This window comes from Sinocyclocheilus grahami, unplaced genomic scaffold (assembly GCF_001515645.1).
Source record: "Sinocyclocheilus grahami isolate Dianchi unplaced genomic scaffold, SAMN03320097.WGS_v1.1 scaffold98.1, whole genome shotgun sequence".
Lineage (NCBI taxonomy): Eukaryota > Metazoa > Chordata > Actinopteri > Cypriniformes > Cyprinidae > Sinocyclocheilus > Sinocyclocheilus grahami.
In genome coordinates, this window is record NW_015505277.1 from 878,246 (window position 1) to 895,512 (window position 17,267).

The 17,267-nt window shown below is 39.2% G+C and overlaps 1 protein-coding gene across 2 annotated transcripts; it reads left to right on the forward strand.

Annotated features, from left to right (window-relative positions):
- The first annotated feature begins 149 nt into the window (after positions 1–149).
- On the forward strand, positions 150–11,729 carry LOC107588023 (zinc finger MYM-type protein 2). 2 transcript variants are annotated; one of them, XM_016276007.1, is made up of 5 exons: positions 150–1,333; positions 4,260–4,468; positions 4,555–4,749; positions 5,449–5,607; positions 6,907–8,045. In XM_016276007.1, the coding sequence occupies exons 1-5, from the start codon at positions 300–302 to the stop codon at positions 6,927–6,929; spliced, it is 1,620 nt and encodes a 539-aa protein (XP_016131493.1). In that variant the 5' UTR covers positions 150–299; the 3' UTR covers positions 6,930–8,045. The 2 variants fall into 2 exon arrangements, with proteins under 2 accessions (XP_016131493.1, XP_016131494.1); XM_016276008.1 differs by lacking the exons at positions 5,449–5,607; positions 6,907–8,045 and adding an exon at positions 11,606–11,729 and having other exon boundaries at positions 4,555–4,690.
- Positions 11,730–17,267: the final 5,538 nt, after the last annotated feature.

Below are 17,267 nucleotides of genomic sequence, written 5' to 3' on the forward strand. Positions count from 1 at the left end.
AAAAAAAGGGCATTTGCATGAAATGGAAGACATTTCAATCGTACAGTGAAGTTTCATTTTAGACCGCATGTTGCTTGCGTGGTAAACGGTAGGTGGCGGTATATTTCTGTGGCGCTCCATCATAGTCTAGTATCTCAAAGAAGAAGAAGAACAAAGAAATCCTGTAAACATACAGGTCAGCAAGTCGCTTCAAATAATTGTTCATTTTAGCTTAGCACATATGTCATGTAGTATGAGCCTACATGACACAGAAAGGAAGAAAGAAGAAGAAAGCAGTTTAACCAACGGATTTTGTTCCCATGAATACAATGTTTGACCTAAAGTGCGAAAGCTCTTCAGGTGAAGAGGAAGAGACTGAGGGAGGAGAGTCCAGTTTAACAGCACAGATAGCCAGATGTGCGAATGTATCATCAGCGGATTTAGACGAACTGGAGCACAACCGGAACGAATCTAGTACTGTAAAGCAAACTGTATGGGCTGTGAACTGTTTTAAAGCCTGGTTACGCGAAAAGCAGCTGACGATCGACTTTAAAACCGTGGAGAAGTCGGAGCTAAACCCGGTGCTTCGCGAGTTTTATGGCTCTATTCGGACGAGCAAAGGAGAGTTGTACGGCATCAGCAGCTACGTCGGGCTTCGAGCTGGATTGAATCGGTTCATCAATGAACCTCCGCTCAACCGGGTGTGGAATCTGATGCAGGACACAGAGTTTAGGGCCGCCAATAATGTGTTCAAAGGCGTCGTTAAGCAGATCCGACGCTCCGGTAGAAATATAACAGCACATTACCCCCCGATTTCACCTGAGGACCAGCACCTACTGAAGCACTCCCCTGCACTGGACCCTGGCAACCCGAAAGGCTTGCTAAATAAGGTCTGGTACGATATCCAGTTACATTTCGGACTCAGGGGTAAGGAGGGCAACCGACACCTGCAGCCAGACGCGTTTGCTCTGAACCGAGACCAAAACGGATTCAAATACTTCACGATGACATTACACGAGGACACGAAAAACATGCCGGAAAAGGACAAGAAAACCCGCAGGGCTATGTATGAAGAGCCCGGCAATCCGCTGTGCCCAGTCGCATCTCTGGAGAAATATCTGAGCAAAATCCCCGCCGACGCAAAAGCGCTGTATCTGCAGCCCAAAAGGACATATGTGATCGCCGATGAGATGTGGTATACGCCACTTCCAATGGGAGTCAATTATCTGTCCCAAATGCTGCCCAAAATATGCAAAGAGGCCGGCACGAGAACGATATACACTAACCACAGTCTGAGGCTCACTGCGATTCAAAGACTGACTGAATCGAGGGAGATCATGGCGGTGTGTGTGAGGTATGTTTAGCCTGAAAACCGAGCAAAACGTTGTGTAACCATAAAAGGTTAGTTTCTGGCATAGAATTCTTACATTTCATATAACAGCATTGGGCCTGGGACGTCTCACTCTGCTTGTCTATTGTTTCGAAGCTTGGGCTTATTTTAAAGCTAGTTTTACTTGAAAGGCAAAGATAAACAAAATAAAGGACTTCAAGAAATTATTCGACATTAAAAAAATGATAGTTCACTCAGAAATGAATATTCTGTCATCATTTACTCCTCTTGTTGTTCGCTCGGTCTTCATTGGGACACAAAAGATTAGCAATAGTGTTCTGGACCCCATTGACTTTCATTGTAGGGACAGCAGTTGAAACATTCTTCAAAATATCTGTTTATAGAACGGATAGTTCTGGTCCTTGATTCTGATTGGCTGAGTCACGTTCGAAACCGTTGTGAATGACTCTACAAACACACACACACCTTTGTTTACGTTTGTGTGTTGCTTGGCAACCACTTTGTTGCAACCTGATTCTGAGGAACTACATTGTTTGGCGGATGAATACTGTTTTTATTAATATCATTACACTTTATTTGCTCTGTTTTATTTTGTGAAACCTTACTATGTGTATGGAATAACCGTTTTATAAAAGCAGTAAGCCTCCGCTTCACGTCGTACCTAACAACGCCCCTTAGCTGTTATAAATTCACTGTAAACCACGGCTTCTTGGGGCTTATTGCTTTATTTAGTGTTCCACAGAAGAAAGTCTTACAGGTTTGGAATGACATGAGGATGAGTAACTGATGACAGAACTTTCATTTTTGGGTGAACTATTTCTTTAAAGGAGTCATGTGATGCGATTTCAGTTTTCCTTTCTCTTTGGAGTGTTACAAGCTCTTGGTGCATAAAGAAGATCTGTAAAGTTGCAAAGACTAAAGTCTCAAATCCAAAGAGATATTCTTTATAAAAGTTAAGAGTCAATCACGCCCTCCTAAAACGGCTCGTTCTAACACACCCCCACATATCTACATCACTATGTGGGAAGATTTGCATAACGGCGCCCAAATGTTCACGCAAAGAAAGAAGGCATAACTTTTATTCTCGCTGTAGTATTGTTGCCGCTGACATGTCGTGAAGGCGCTGTGTGTGTCGTTGTGAAAGCGAAACTACTTTGTTTGGCCTTCCAAAAGAGGATGATATCGCTTCGTCATGCCTGGAGCTGATCCGTGCTGGTTGCTGAGGAAATACTACAATTTCGCGCTGTCGATCGCCGGATTGGTTTTCACCGTGGACGAAGCGGAGTCCAGCCCGGGGTCGTCACATGTGGTTGCCGCAGGCATCACAGTATGGTAAGGGGCGTAACATTTCCGTCACACACTTGAGGAATTCGGTCAATCACAACGCACTGGATAGCTGGCCAATCACAGCACACCTCGCTTTTCAGACCGATGAGCTTTGTAAAAATTGACGCGTTTCAGAAAGGCGGGGCATAGAGGAGAAACAATAATGTACAGTATGTGGAAAATAATGTGTTTTTTTAACCTTAAACCGCATAAACACATTTCATTACACCAAATACACAAAATAATGTTCTTTGTAGCAACATCATGTGACCCCTTTAAATACTTGTTTATAAAACGGTCATTTAAAAACAATATATGACCCTGGAGCACGAAACCAGTCATATGGGTCAATTTTTTTAAATTGAGATTTATCCATCACCTGAAAGTTGAATAAATAAGCTTTCCATTGATGTATGGTTCGGAATCTGGAGGGTGCAAAAAAATCTAAATATTGAGAAAATCGTCCTTAAAGTTGTCCAAATGTTCTTAGCAATGAATCAAAAATGAAGTTTTGATATATTTACGAAATATATTTGACATTTACAAAATATCTTCACGGAACATGATTTTTACTTAATATCCTAATGATTTTTGGCATAAAAGAAAAAACAATAATTTTGACCCATTGTGATTGGCCAGCTATCCAGTGCGTTGTGATTTGCCAAATACCTCAAGCGTGAGAGGGAAATGTTTTACGTCCCTTACCATATTGTGATGCCGTGTCCCGGCCGGAGCGACGAGACAAAAACATTAAAACCCATTATAAACGAGGCATTTGTTGCATCCAGTGGGGACATAATTACTGATTATAATGACTTATACTGTCTTTTTACGTTGCGTTGCATCGCGCTGCATAAGCCTAAAACCATGTCTGCGTTTGTGATCGGAGAAATGATAAACAACAAGCGCTACTCTATACTGCTCAAAACTCGCGTTTGAATTTGAGCGGTGTTATGCAAATCTTCGTGATGTAGACATGTGGGGGCGTGTTTAAACGTGGCGTTTTAGGGGGGCGTGGACCAGTCTTAACTTTTATAAAGAATATCTCTTTGGGTTTGAAACTTTAGTCTTTGCAACTTTAGGGATCTTATCTATTCGCGAACAGTTTGTAATACTCCAAAGAGAAAGGAAAACTTGAAATCGCATCATATGACCCCTTTAAGACTGGTTTTGTGGTCCAGGGTCAAATATCACATTGACAATTGTGCTGGTGCACTAGATTGTGATAATAGAGTATTCTATTAGTCTAATAGTTTTTAAATTATTTTTGCAAAGTAAAAACATGACCTAGTAAAGAGCTCTTTATTAGCAGTGGCTAATACCTATTCTCGAGATGTACCAAATATAAGCATTTTAGTTTTGTTGTTATAATGCAACTACACTGCTCATAACTCAGACAAAATCACACAACTTACTTCCACTTATATACTCTGATCCGAATGCAGTAAACACAAGACAGGTGGAGTGATACAGACAGTGAAACTTTCTAGTGCTGTAATACCAAATATTAGTACTCTTGGAAGTAGTAATTAAACCAGTCATGTTTAAATATCATTAAGATAATAAATATCAAAAGTGCAATTATGCTAGTGTTCTCTTGCAGTGTTCCAGTTGAGATTAACACTCAGTGGCAGCAGCCGGAGTCCACTCCATACTCCCCCAGCAGTGAACTGGACTCCAGCTCTGCCAGACAGGAGAGTCCCGTGAGCAGCCACAGTTGGGTGAAACAAGAACCAGAGCCAGAAGCCATCCAGTGGGAAAATAAGAACTCTGATGCTGCCACTGATGCTGAGAAGGACAAAAATCTGAACAGTACTGTCACTATTACGGTATTTTTTTTCATTTCCTGAGAATCCGTGAGCACATTCACTGATGAGATATAAATTAATTTTTCTTAGCATCGATACCTTCGATGGAGGGTTTACCCAGCAGTGTTATGCTGACCATCACCAAACTTCAGTGTCTGCTGGAGAGCAAACAGGAGAGGATTGAAGCTCTGGAGAGACAGGTGCAGGACCTGCAGGAGGATCGCAGGTTCCTTCGCTCACAAATCGAGAACCTCACTGGCGCTCGCTTGGTTTCAGTGCCTGAAGGTGTGGTGGAAAAACATCCAAAACACCTGTATTGTTGAATGCGATCTGTATTACACTGAACAAAATTATAAACGCAACACTTTTGTTTTTGCCCCCATTTTTCCATGAGCTGAACTCAAAGGTCTAAGACTTTTTCTATGTACACAAAAGGCCTATTTCGCTCAAATATTGTTCACAAATCTGTCTAAATCTGTGTTAGTGAGCACTTCTCCTTTGCCGAGATAATCCATCCACCTCACAGGTGTGGCATATCAAGATGCTGATTAGACAGCATGATTATCGCACAGGTGTGCCTTAGGCTGGCCACAATAAAAGGCCACTTTCGCTTTTTTTTTTTTAAATATAGTTGAGATTTTAATAGATTTTAAATTTTTTCATGTTTTAATGTATTATGAGGTGAAATGATGAGCTAATGAATTTTGTAGTTGATGCTCTATTTCAGGGTTCCTCATATCTTGCCCTGGAGGGCCAATGCGCTGCAGAGTTTAGCTCCAACCCTGATCAAACCCACCTACCTGTGATTTTCTAATGATCCTGAAGACATTGATTAGCATGCTCAGGTGTGTTTGATTAGGGTTAGAGCTAAACTCTGCAGGAAAGTGGATCTTGTGGGCCAGATTTGAGGATCCCTGCTCTATTTCCTGTTACAATGGTACTTGCTCACGTGCTCTTGGTTCCTATTATTCTCTGTTGCTGCAGCGAGCACATCAGTGTTCTCTCAGTCCAGGTCAAGGAAAAGGCGGCGTAAGAGCTCGTCCAGCTCATATATCGAAGATGAGAGCATCACTGATGAATCTTCATCTGAAGAGTCCAGCAGCGTCAGAAAAAAAAGACGCCATAAGAAGAAAGGAAAGAGAGGTACATGACAAGTAACACTTTAACATTAGCAGTTTTGTATCTGGATTGTTCATAAATGTGCCTTACCTGTACACAATTCCTTGTAAAAAGTAATACACTTTAGCATACATTTAAAAAGAATACCTGTAAAACATAATATCCTTTAAAAGAGTATAATGAAGTGTAAACTGAATGTTATGTTTTTGGACACTTGCAATGTTAATTGAAATTAAATGAAAATGTGTTATATGTTAAGTTTATATGAAATGCAATTATTTGAACTTTATAGTTTTTTTTTTTGACCCACTTAAAGGGATAGTTCACCCAAAAATGAAAATTCTATCATTAATTACTTACCCTCATGTTGTTCTAAACCCGTAAGTTTATCCTCGGAACACAAATTAAGATATTTTTGATGAAATCTGAGACAGTTCTGTCCCTTCATAGACAGCAAGAGAACTACCACGGTCAAGGCACAGAAAGTTCTCTTGCTGTCTATAGAGGGTCAGAAAGCTCTGGATTTCATCAAAGATAACTGAATTTGTGTTCCGAAGATGAACGAAGGTCTTACGGGGGTTTGTAACGACATGAGGGCGAATAATTAATGACAGAATTTTCATTTGTGGGTGAACTAACTCTTTAAGTACAACTTTATATGTAATTTCATAGTTACTGTTGTCTTGAAATATGCATTATGGTAAACTAAAACATACTATAATGTAATTTCTATTGAAAAATGTATGTCATGTATGTTAACATATTTGTAATAACACATTTATAATGATGGAGTTGCAATCTAGGGCATCTAATATATATTAACTTTAAATGAGTCATTGAATAACACACTACAGTTCAAATTATAAGTGATTTAAATATACTTTAGAATTTTATTTAACACATCAAGTGTACTTTAAAAATGTATTTTAAATTAAAGTAAAACTTGCACGTTTAAAATGTCATTAATATTATGTGCAAGTACAGTTTAAGAATACTAATTATACTTTTGCAATTTGAAGTGCACTAAAAATGCACGTTAATTACAATTATGTAATTTGCAGAAGATAGTGTTTTAACAGTAAACGTGTAATAGTTAACAGTATGTGTGTGTGTGTGTGTGTGTGTGTGTGTGTGTGTGTGTGTGTATATATATATATATATATATATATATACTGTATATATATATATACACTAGTCAACATTTGAAGTGGATCAAAACCTTTCATCAAAGTTGTCCTAAAACCAAAACAATAGCCAAGCTTAAATCAAAATGGCCAAATTTGAAATGGATTTTTGAGTTGCATTTCAATCTCTTCCCAACAGGGTGTGTTCCTCATTGTGACTAGGTCTTGATCAGCCTTTATCAAGAAGAAGAGCATGAATAGTACTTTCTGCCCAAGTGTGTCATTAAAGTTCACAGGGCCCGGGACAGTTTTTTACGAGCGAGCGTCCATATGCCCAGGAGTAGAGTAGCCTATACCATAAAGGACCTAATCTGGGCCCTCTATAATGGCCTGGAACAGCGCTCCTGGTTGAACCCTCCCTGACAACATCCCCAACATGGCCCTCCTCATCGCGGAACTGCACCAGGTTGCTAACAAATCTGTTCGTCTGGTGGGTCTGATCAGGCCGTGCGAAGGAAAAATAAGTCCGCTACGCCCAGCAGTGTGTCCTCTCTCCACAGCAGAGCAGTTCAGTTTGTAATTGAACAACCCAGAAAACATTAATTAACATATCTGAACCTTGCTCAGGTGGGCTTTTGATTTATGAGTACATATGAGTGTGGTTATCTTGTTGCTTTAAAAAGGCAAGTTGCTACTTACGATTTGTCAAATGTAAATTTACATTCTTATACTTGTGTAAACAGTGATTCTGAAAATGAAATGAATGAAACTGCTACTCTGAAAACCATCAGTAAAACCCTGACACAGTCTTCCGGGTTGACCTACCAGTTGATATCACTACTGAACACCTCTTTTTCTTTCTTTGTTTGCTGATGAAGCCCTTGTATAAAGGATGGAGCGGATGAGAGCTTCTGGAGAAGCTGGCCTAGCACTGCAATAAAAACAAGAGCATTCTCCATGATTGAACTATAGAGGTCGCTCTAATACCATTGTTGAGTGAAAATGGTGCTGGAAGGAAATACAGTAGTTTTATTACCGTGTACTGTGTGTACGTCTCTCTGGAGTTTTAAGTGGTTTGTGTAATAAATGCACAAGATCACTTTTTTCTTTTTCAATTTTAAGTTACACATATTGTGTGCAGTAGCTGGAACAGACCATCCAGTCCACTCATGAAGCACAGATTGGGCTTGTATGTTTGAGATGATTTTTGTATGTGTTTGTTTACAGAAATCTCTACCAAGGTTATGTTCTCACACAATGTCACCGTGTTCCTTTATGTCAGGGTTCTTCATATCTGGTATCCTCAAGTTCCACTGTCCTATAGCAGTGTTTCTCAACCAGGGGTCCGTGGACCCCTAGTGGTCCTTGACGTAAGACCAGGGGGGTCCATATAAAGTATGATTTTTTTTGTATACATTTTGTATATTTTGACATGACATGTTCCCATGAAAGAAAAATCCAATATAGCTGATGATATGACCAAATACTGGACAAGTCAGCCAACCTGAATTATACTTGACTGTATTTGGAACTCACAAAGACACAAATGATACATAGATGAGTCAATTTTGTTCTGGGGGTCCTTGAGGATGGTTCTGAATTGGACTGGGGTCCGGTATGCCAAAAAGTTGAGATTCACTGTCCTATAGAGTTTAGCTTCAACCTGTTTCAAATACCCCTGAAAAAGCCAATCCAGAGGTCTTTAGGGATTGCTAGAAAATGACAGGCTGGTGAATTGGATCAGGGTTGTAGCTGAACTCTACTGGACAGTGGCCCTCAAGAGTCAGAGTTCAAGAACACTGCTTGTGGTTTTTATGTTTGAAACGTTTGTTTTCATTCTTTATTGGTTTCATTCGTTTTTAAATGTTTAAAAATGCCTGTCTGCCAAGTGCCAAGCTATTTAACAAATAAAGGTCCTGCAAGAGATTTTAGCTATTATTTTTATTTATTATTTTCAACTTAATGAACATGCTCTCTATAACCGAGGTCTTCAACCCTGCTCCTGGGACCCACTGTCCTGCAAAGTTTAACAACCCCAGTCAAACACACCTGAAGCAGATCTTCAGAATCACTTGAAAAGCACAGGCAGTACTTTTCAGTTATTATTAAAAGTTACTTACTTTGAACCTAATCAGGCAGTAAGGTTGACCAGGTCAAGTCCTCAGTTCACGCATACTGTAATGAGCTCACTTTTCGGGCCATTTGATTATTACAGTCATGACCTGGGATGCGTTTCCCAAAAGCAGCTGTTGCAAGTTCGGTCGTAACCAACGGAGTTAAAAACAGAACTTGCAACCATAGTTGATACTTTTGGGAAACGGATTCCTGGGACGGTTCTCGGTTGAGCGGTTGACTCGAGGACCATACACTCTAAAAAACGCTGGGTTAAATACAACCCAGTGCTGGGTAAAATAGGGACAAACCCAGCAATTGGGCTGTTTTGACCCAGCGGTTGGGTTAAATGTTTAACCCAACCTTCTGGGTAGTAACCCAACCGCTGGGTCAAAACATCCCAATTGCTGGGTTTGTTCTGGGTAGTAACCCAACCGCTGGGTCAAAACAACCCAATTGCTGGGTTTGTCCCTATTTTACCCAGCGCTGGGTTGTATTTAACCCAGCATTTTTTAGAGTGTATGACTCAGTCCTATTCGTGAAGGAAGTGTTCAGTCCCGTTGAGAACCAGTTTAACTAATTACTTCAGTAGAACCGACAAAAAAAAAAGAAAAGGTCTAGTTGGTGTAACCGTACTTAAATTATATTTAAAAAAGTATAAGAGAAGAAAGTATATGCAAAAGCAGTTTGGCATAATATTTATTATAATTTCTTTGAAACAAGTAGTGAAGCTGTTCTGTGTGGTGTAACCAGAGCCCCTCCCCCATCTCTGGTGTAACCGACATGTGCTGCTGTCATGTGACCGTGAAACAGGAAATGGTGTCTCAGAGACGAACCCTTCAAATCCTCATGGCTGTGTGTCAAGGTTAGTATGTCTTTCCAAATAGTATATTATTTCATCATTTTATGACGTAGTAAAGTTTGTTGATGATCACATATCGTCTGCTGGGAAGCTTTGAAGGTTCATGAATTATGGTACTTTTTTAGACAAATGTAGTAACTGAAATGTCAAGTGGTGTAACCAATCACTCCATTTGACACACGCACTAAGGTGATTTCCTGATGCTGAAAATGTCAATTGAATTTATAGAGCCATGTTTTTAGATGTTAATACAGTCGTATGCGCTGTAATATATGACATATACACTTTAATCCATAGTTAAATCAAATATTGTGTGCACAGTTACACTAGTTCTTCTAGATCAGTTTAGACTAGAAGTGGAATTTTACTATAATATAAAATGTAAATGAATTGCAAGAGCAGTTCTACAGTTAAGTGGAGTCAGCTGTATTTAATACAACTAAAGTCTACTTATCAATACTGGTTTGATCACTCACTTTAACACAGGCATCTATTAAAACTGGACTACAAAATACATTTTTATATAGTAAAATTGTATTACAATTGTTAAACTGTAGGCCTAAGATTAAATTTAGACTAGCATTAAGATACAACACAGTCTAGTTTAAATGCATATCCCCTTTGTAACGGATTCTTTCCACATATATACATAATTATTGTGTTGTAACAAGCTTTTTTTTTCTTTCTCATTAATAGATGCCACTATCAAACAATGAGAAATCGGCTCGACATAGAGCAAAGGTGAATGCTGATCCTGTTGCCAGGGCCAGATACCTTGCAAAAAGAAGAGAGAGGTGTTTGATTTTTGCTCCACATATTATTATAAATTCTAATAGCAAAACTGCAGTTATATTTAAAGTTATACTATTATTAAAAACAGTAATGCTTTTATATAAATATTACATTTTAGTGTTTGCCTAAACACTTTCTTTTTGTTTCAAATTATTAGTTATCAGCGAAGAAAAAGAGAGGGAAAGACTAAACATCCTCCAGTAGCTGAACTCACTAAGTCAAGACAGGAGGAACTGAGGCAGAAATGGAGACGGTACCAGAGAAGTCGCAGGAGCAAGATTCGGGATTTACCACTGCAATGCTCGTATGTGCATTTAGCCTGTTTAATTGTTTGCAAACCTGATAACCATTGTTTTATAGCATTTTCATCGTCCTATTATTAACATGTTTTGGACATTTTGAAAGCCTGTTATATACTTAATGAAGCCAGCTTTGAGCTCATGTAGTTATTATTAGTAAAGTAATATATAAAAGTGGAATTATGCCTTGATTGTCATGTGATATTGTCCTCCTGCAGCTCTCAGGTTGAGATGAACTCCCAATGGCAGCAGGATTTTGCTCCATACTCTCCCAGCAGTGAAGTTGACTCCAGCTCTGCCACACTGGAGAGTCCTGTGAACAGCTATAGCTGGATGAAACAGGAACCAGAGACTGTAGTAATCCAGTGGGACAATGTAAACACACTGCCAGCTGCCACTGAGACAGAGCAGGACAACACTCCGAGCAGCGCCACTTCCACCTCCAGTACGGGATTTGTTATTTACTGAGAATCAATGTTAATTAGCTCCAAATCACAATGATGAGACGTAGATAGAGAAGACATTTAGGTAATGGCTGCAGTGGTGTGAGTGGTACACTTTTGTCATTAAACAGAGGGACGTTTGTTCGAATCCCAGCCAGGCAATTGGGTTGTCAGTTAGAGAAGTCTTCTCTTCTTCAGGAACAAATACATTTACAGAGACAAATCGTCATGTTTTTTTCTCTCTTTCTCAGCAGTGAGACCTCCGATCATGGAAGATTTGCCCAGCGGTGTTATGCTGACCATCACTAAACTTCAGTGTCTGCTGGAGAGCAAACAGGAGAGGATTGAAGCTCTGGAGAGACAGGTGCAGGACCTGCAGGAGGATCGCAGGTTCCTCCGCTCACAGATCGAGAACCTTACCAGAGCTCTCTCTGTTCATGTCTGTCGAGGGATTTCAGATGAAACAACTGGAAAAAGTTAATTGGAAAGTGTTTATGTCAGAGCATAAACTGTAACTGAATGGACTCTTTATGTTCAAACATTTTTTTATTGTTATTCATTTGTGAATGAGTTTTAAACAATTATGTATTAGATATTCAATATTTTTATAAAATTATTTTTTTATTATCAGTTTCATTATTTTTGTTAAAGATAGTTTATGCGCAAGTGAAAATGTATTCACCCTCATGTCATTTCAAACCTGTGGGACCATAAAATGTCTTTATCTTTTGTTGCTAAAGTTGTGGTCACATTTACCATGGTTTATCAAATATTATCTGGCAAAATCCAGTTATTTCAGTAGCAGCTGTGGCTGTTCTTTATGGATAGGTGGGGTGGTGCCCCACCAAAATATTCATCAATTTGAAAACATATGAACTGAATCAATCCTTGTAAACTTGTAAATGTGTTCAGCATTTATTCAGCATTTTTAGTTTCTAGACTATTTATTCTTAAGTCATAAAGTGAGACGGTTATATATCACTTTATTTCTCAAAAGAAAAAACAATAAAAAAAAATAATACAAACAAGCCAAAAGAAAAAAACATAAACCAATTATTTAAAGGCTATTTTGTCTGTGTTTGTTTTGTTAAATAACCTAGTTCACTATGCTGTCTTGGTTACTTGTAATTTATTTATTTTTTTTAAGAAAGAAGAAATAGCATTGTTGCCAACACAGATGAACCACATGAACATTTTTATGTTGAAGGCCTTTTATTTAGGTTACTACTATTGAGAAATCACTAGTGAACTCCATGCCTGAACACTAGAGGGCATTCTGATACCATTGCTGTTTGAACGTTTTGCATTTTTGAACCATTCAGTCTTTTAATTTTGGAGGAAAGTGGGAGGCTGGACAAGAAACACAATGTTAAAGGGATAGTTCGCTCAAAAATTTAAGTTCTGCCAACATTTACTCACCCTCATGCCTTTCTAAACCTGTGTGATTGAAACGGAACACAGCATTTTGAAGGTTTTGGCTCCATTGGTTTACATTGTATTAAAATCACAAAATATGTTCCACCACAGATAAAAGAAAGTCATACAGTTTTGCAACAACTTGAGGGTGAGTAAATGATCACGGAATTGTCATTTTGGGCGGACTATCCCTTTAAAAGGTAGGATAGGCAATTTTTTTTCTAGAAACATTTGTTATACTAGTTAAGTCTCTTCACATCCTGATAGCAAGCAACAATTAAAGTGGTCTTAATATATAAACATCTGTAGAGTGGCTCAGGCCCATAAAATGTTTGTCCACTCATTAAATTGAATGGATGTCCTATAGATAAGCATACATATATACAAACCCGATTCCAAAAAAGTTGGGACACTGTACATTGTGAATAAAAACAGAATGCAATGTGGAAGTTTCAAATTTCAATATTTTATTCAGAATACAACATAGATGACATATCAAATGTTTAAACTGAGAAACATTGAATGGATGTCCTATAGATAAGCATACATATATACAAACCCGATTCCAAAAAAGTTGGGACACTACAAATTGTGTGAATAAAAACAGAATGCAATGTGGAAGTTTCAAATTTCAATATTTTATTCAGAATACAACATAGATGACATATCAAATGTTTAAACTGAGAAAATGCATCATTTTAAGGGAAAAATAAGTTGATTTTAAATTTCATGGCATCAACACATCTCAAAAAAGTTGGGACAAGGCCATGTTTACCACTGTGTGGCATCCCCTCTTCTTTTTATAACAGTCTGCAAACGTCTGGGGACTGAGGAGACAAGTTGCTCAAGTTTAGGAATAGGAATGTTGTCCCATTCTTGTCTAATACCAGGGTCAGCCTATGCATTTACATAACTCTGTGCAGCCAATCGTGAAAGTTTTGGGTGTGGCTACTGTTGCAGGCTGAGCCAGAGGGTGTTTAGCTGGTGTTGTGTTGAAAGAGAAATTCAGATTCCTTCACAGAAGTGCAGGCACAATTCGAAGACTTGCCAAAATACACAGAGAGAGAGACAATGGGGTAAAACACGGGTAAACACTAGCAGTGTTTTTACACGATGGAGGAATTTGATGGAATGTTCGGGTTTCAGTCAAAACCAACTTGCAAAGTTTCTTCTCGACAGGGAAGCCTTCAAGTTAAAAGTATTCCTAATATGTTGGACCTTTCATTGAAACTAGTTCCTATGTTCTACATTTGACTTTGTTTACCTTTGACCCGGACTTTCAATCTCACCATCTCTGTTTGAAAACCTGGAATTGCAGCTGTGTGCAAAATTATCAAGCTTGCGTGGGTTGTGAGCCGGCACGGCTCCAGCGTGGATGAATCTAATGTTTTGAGGTGAATGTGTGGCAGTCAGTCACCACACCGCTGTGGATATTTACTGTACTTCGCAAACACAGATTCTAGCCTACCTCTTGGAATATGACCCAAATAAGAATTTTCACCGTATATTGTCATCTGAACAAGTAACAAGTCTGCCACGTTTGTTCTGACCAATTGAGGAAAAAAGCATTAACATAAATCTAGCTACCAATGGTGATTAAATCTAAAGATCGGTTAGCTCATATCACATCAAACCATTCAAATTATTATTATTGTTATACTTTATTCTCAAATGATTAATGTTAACAACGTGATGTTTTATTAACAAGTTTCGGGAGGAGCGCGCGCAGATAATTAACACGGCCAGTTCATCATCAGTAATTACACCATCTATCCAATCAGCACAAGAGAGAACCTCTATAAATAATCAAAGCAGCCTTACCTCCATTATCTCCTGTCTTTAGCATCCCTCCACCACCCCGACTCCTCACCTTCAGCCCGTTCCTACCCCAGCACGGGGAGGAACACTCGGGGGGAGCATTCTGGATTAAGCCCGGACCCCTCTCCCCGGACAGGGGGAGTACCCCGGGCTCGAGAGTAATTACCGAGCTCGGAGCCCTCTCCCCGGACAGCACGCCAAATACGCATAACCTTTACTCGGTTCATTATATGTAAGTGTGAACTCGTGAAATCAGCATTGGTGACTATAGTGTGTATTAGCGTGTAGATTTCAATTTCTGCACAGTCTAATCTAATTGTCATACTCTTCGAATTTCATTATTAAGAAATTCTTTTAACCCAAAAAGCAAATTATGTTCCCTTCGAACTGGTTTTCTTTAAAATACAAATCTTTATAATCCTAGGGCTATCTGTAATCAGAAGCACATTTATAACTGGAATACAATTTAATTTCATGCACATGTGTTTCATAAACACATAATCCTTTATGGATTACAATCCGCCATCAAAATGATACATTTAATTATTCCGGCTGCTGTGAGAAAAGGCTATAAACGATCTGCCACCTGCAGGATCCTCACATGCGATAGCCTAGTAGCCGGGACAACTTATTAATGTTTACAGACATGATGTAATGACTCAGTGCCATGCTCGAATTTCCCGCGAAAACCTACCCATACCACTCAAATTAGAAAACATTATTATAAGCTAACCGTTGTGAATCGGGCTAAAGTAAGGCGATAGTTTTGAACACTGGCTGGTTATGTACTTGTTCAAATATTGATTTTGAATAATTTTTAGCCAAAAAAAGTTATGGACTGCAGCTTTAAATACTTTTTAACCATAAACTAAACAAGGTTGACATAACAAGCCATTTCAGTATTTATTGTGTGAATTGTTTTTTTTTTTTTACACAAATTACTGCTGTCCGTACAGGATATGATGTAATATCCATCACAACAAACAATTTGGGCCCTAAAGAATTTTAGGCTAATCAAGATTTAGCATACTTATTCATCCAGGAGACAACAGTGTTAGTGAAGAACATGGGATGAAATATGAGACATGTGATGTGTGAACAGAAAAATCACTGTAAATATCACTTGAACTAATTGTTTTTCGTATTCTTGTTAAAAAAAACTTGAGATGTGTACTACATTTTACATTTACATTTAGTCATTTAGCAGACGCTTTTATCCAAAGCGACTTCTCTGAGAAATTCAGCTTATCATCAATCACAACTCCAAGGTTTCTAGCTGTTTTTGAAGGAGTTATGGTTGATGAGCCTAACTGGATGGTGAAATTTTGATAAAGTGATGGGTTTGTTGAAACCACAAGCAGTTCTGTCTTAGCCAGGTTGAGTTGAAGGTGATGGTCCATCATCCAACAAGTAATGTCTGTTAGACGTGCTGAGATGCAAGCAGCTATCGTCGGAACATCAGGGTGGAATGAGAGGTAGAGTTGAGCGTCATCAGCATAGCAGTGATATGAAAAGCCATGTTTCTGAATGACAGAACCTAGTGATGCCATGTAGACAGAGAACAGAACTGGTCCAAGAACTGAGCCCTGAGGCCCCCCAGTAGGTACAGAAGGAACTTGGAAATCTCACCTCTCCAAGATACCTTGAAGGACCTATCTGAGAGGTAAGACTCAAACAACTGGCGTGTAGTTCCTGAGATGCCATTTTCCAGTAGGGTTGACAGAAGAATCTGGTGGTTCACCGTATCAAAAGCAGCGGACAGATCCAGCAAAATAAGTATAGAAGATTTGGAAGCCGCTCTTGCCAGTCTTAGAACTTCAACAACTGAGAGCAAGGCAGTCTCGGTCGAATGTCCACTTCTGATGCCAGATTGGTTGCTGTCCAGGAGGTTGTTCTGTTGTACTGTTCATAAATATCTCTTTTTATAAGTTGTGGCTGGAATGCTGTATTGACCAATCAGCTTCCAGGACCACATTCATTTTTTATTCTGTATAAAGATATTATACTTGTGATTTTTTTTTCCTGTGGTGGATGTTTCCTCTCTGGAGGTCTATAAATAGCTGAAGTCTTCACCAGTAGAATGAGCCCCAGATGAAGGTTCTTGCGAGTGTGTCTTTGGGCAGCAGGAAGTGACAGTGCAGTGTGTTTTCACTGTCTTCCTGCTGTTTGCCGTTCAAGTGGAGTGACAAATTAGCAGTGCAAAGCCATTATAGGGCTTCGCTGTGGCTGTTTATCTTTCTGTGGGACTCTATCTTTGTCATTCACACAATTTTTCTCGGCTTCCTGTCTATCTTTCCTCCCTGTTTGTCTCTTTTTTTAATTTTATTTTTTTATTTACCAACAAAGCAGCAATTGCTGATTGCCAGTAAGGCCTCCCATTGCAGTCATTTTTGATGGGATGACTTCCGATACATAAACAAGCTAAGAGTGTGTCCACCTGCTGTCCTTTCAAAGCAGACAGCTGGGGTCCTCTTGTAGATGGCTGAAGGTACCAGAGGGTCTCACTGAAGGGGGCGCCATGCTTTGATCCGAATGGAGCCTGAAGCATCATAACCGAGCGCAGCAGCTGCGGCGGTTTCATGTGAGCTGAATGTGTGGCAGGTGCAGTGGCATGATTTTGAGCCAGAGTTTACCATCCTTCCTCATGAATCTGCACTTATGTAAGAATCCAAACACTTGATGAATAGAGAGAACAGCTGCAGGCTTATTTGACCAGATGACCAGTCATGACTGCTATATTCCCTATGTAGGGAATGGTAATCTATCAGATTGATATGGGAACATGTTTTCGGCCAGAAACGTTTTCAGAACTGCCTCC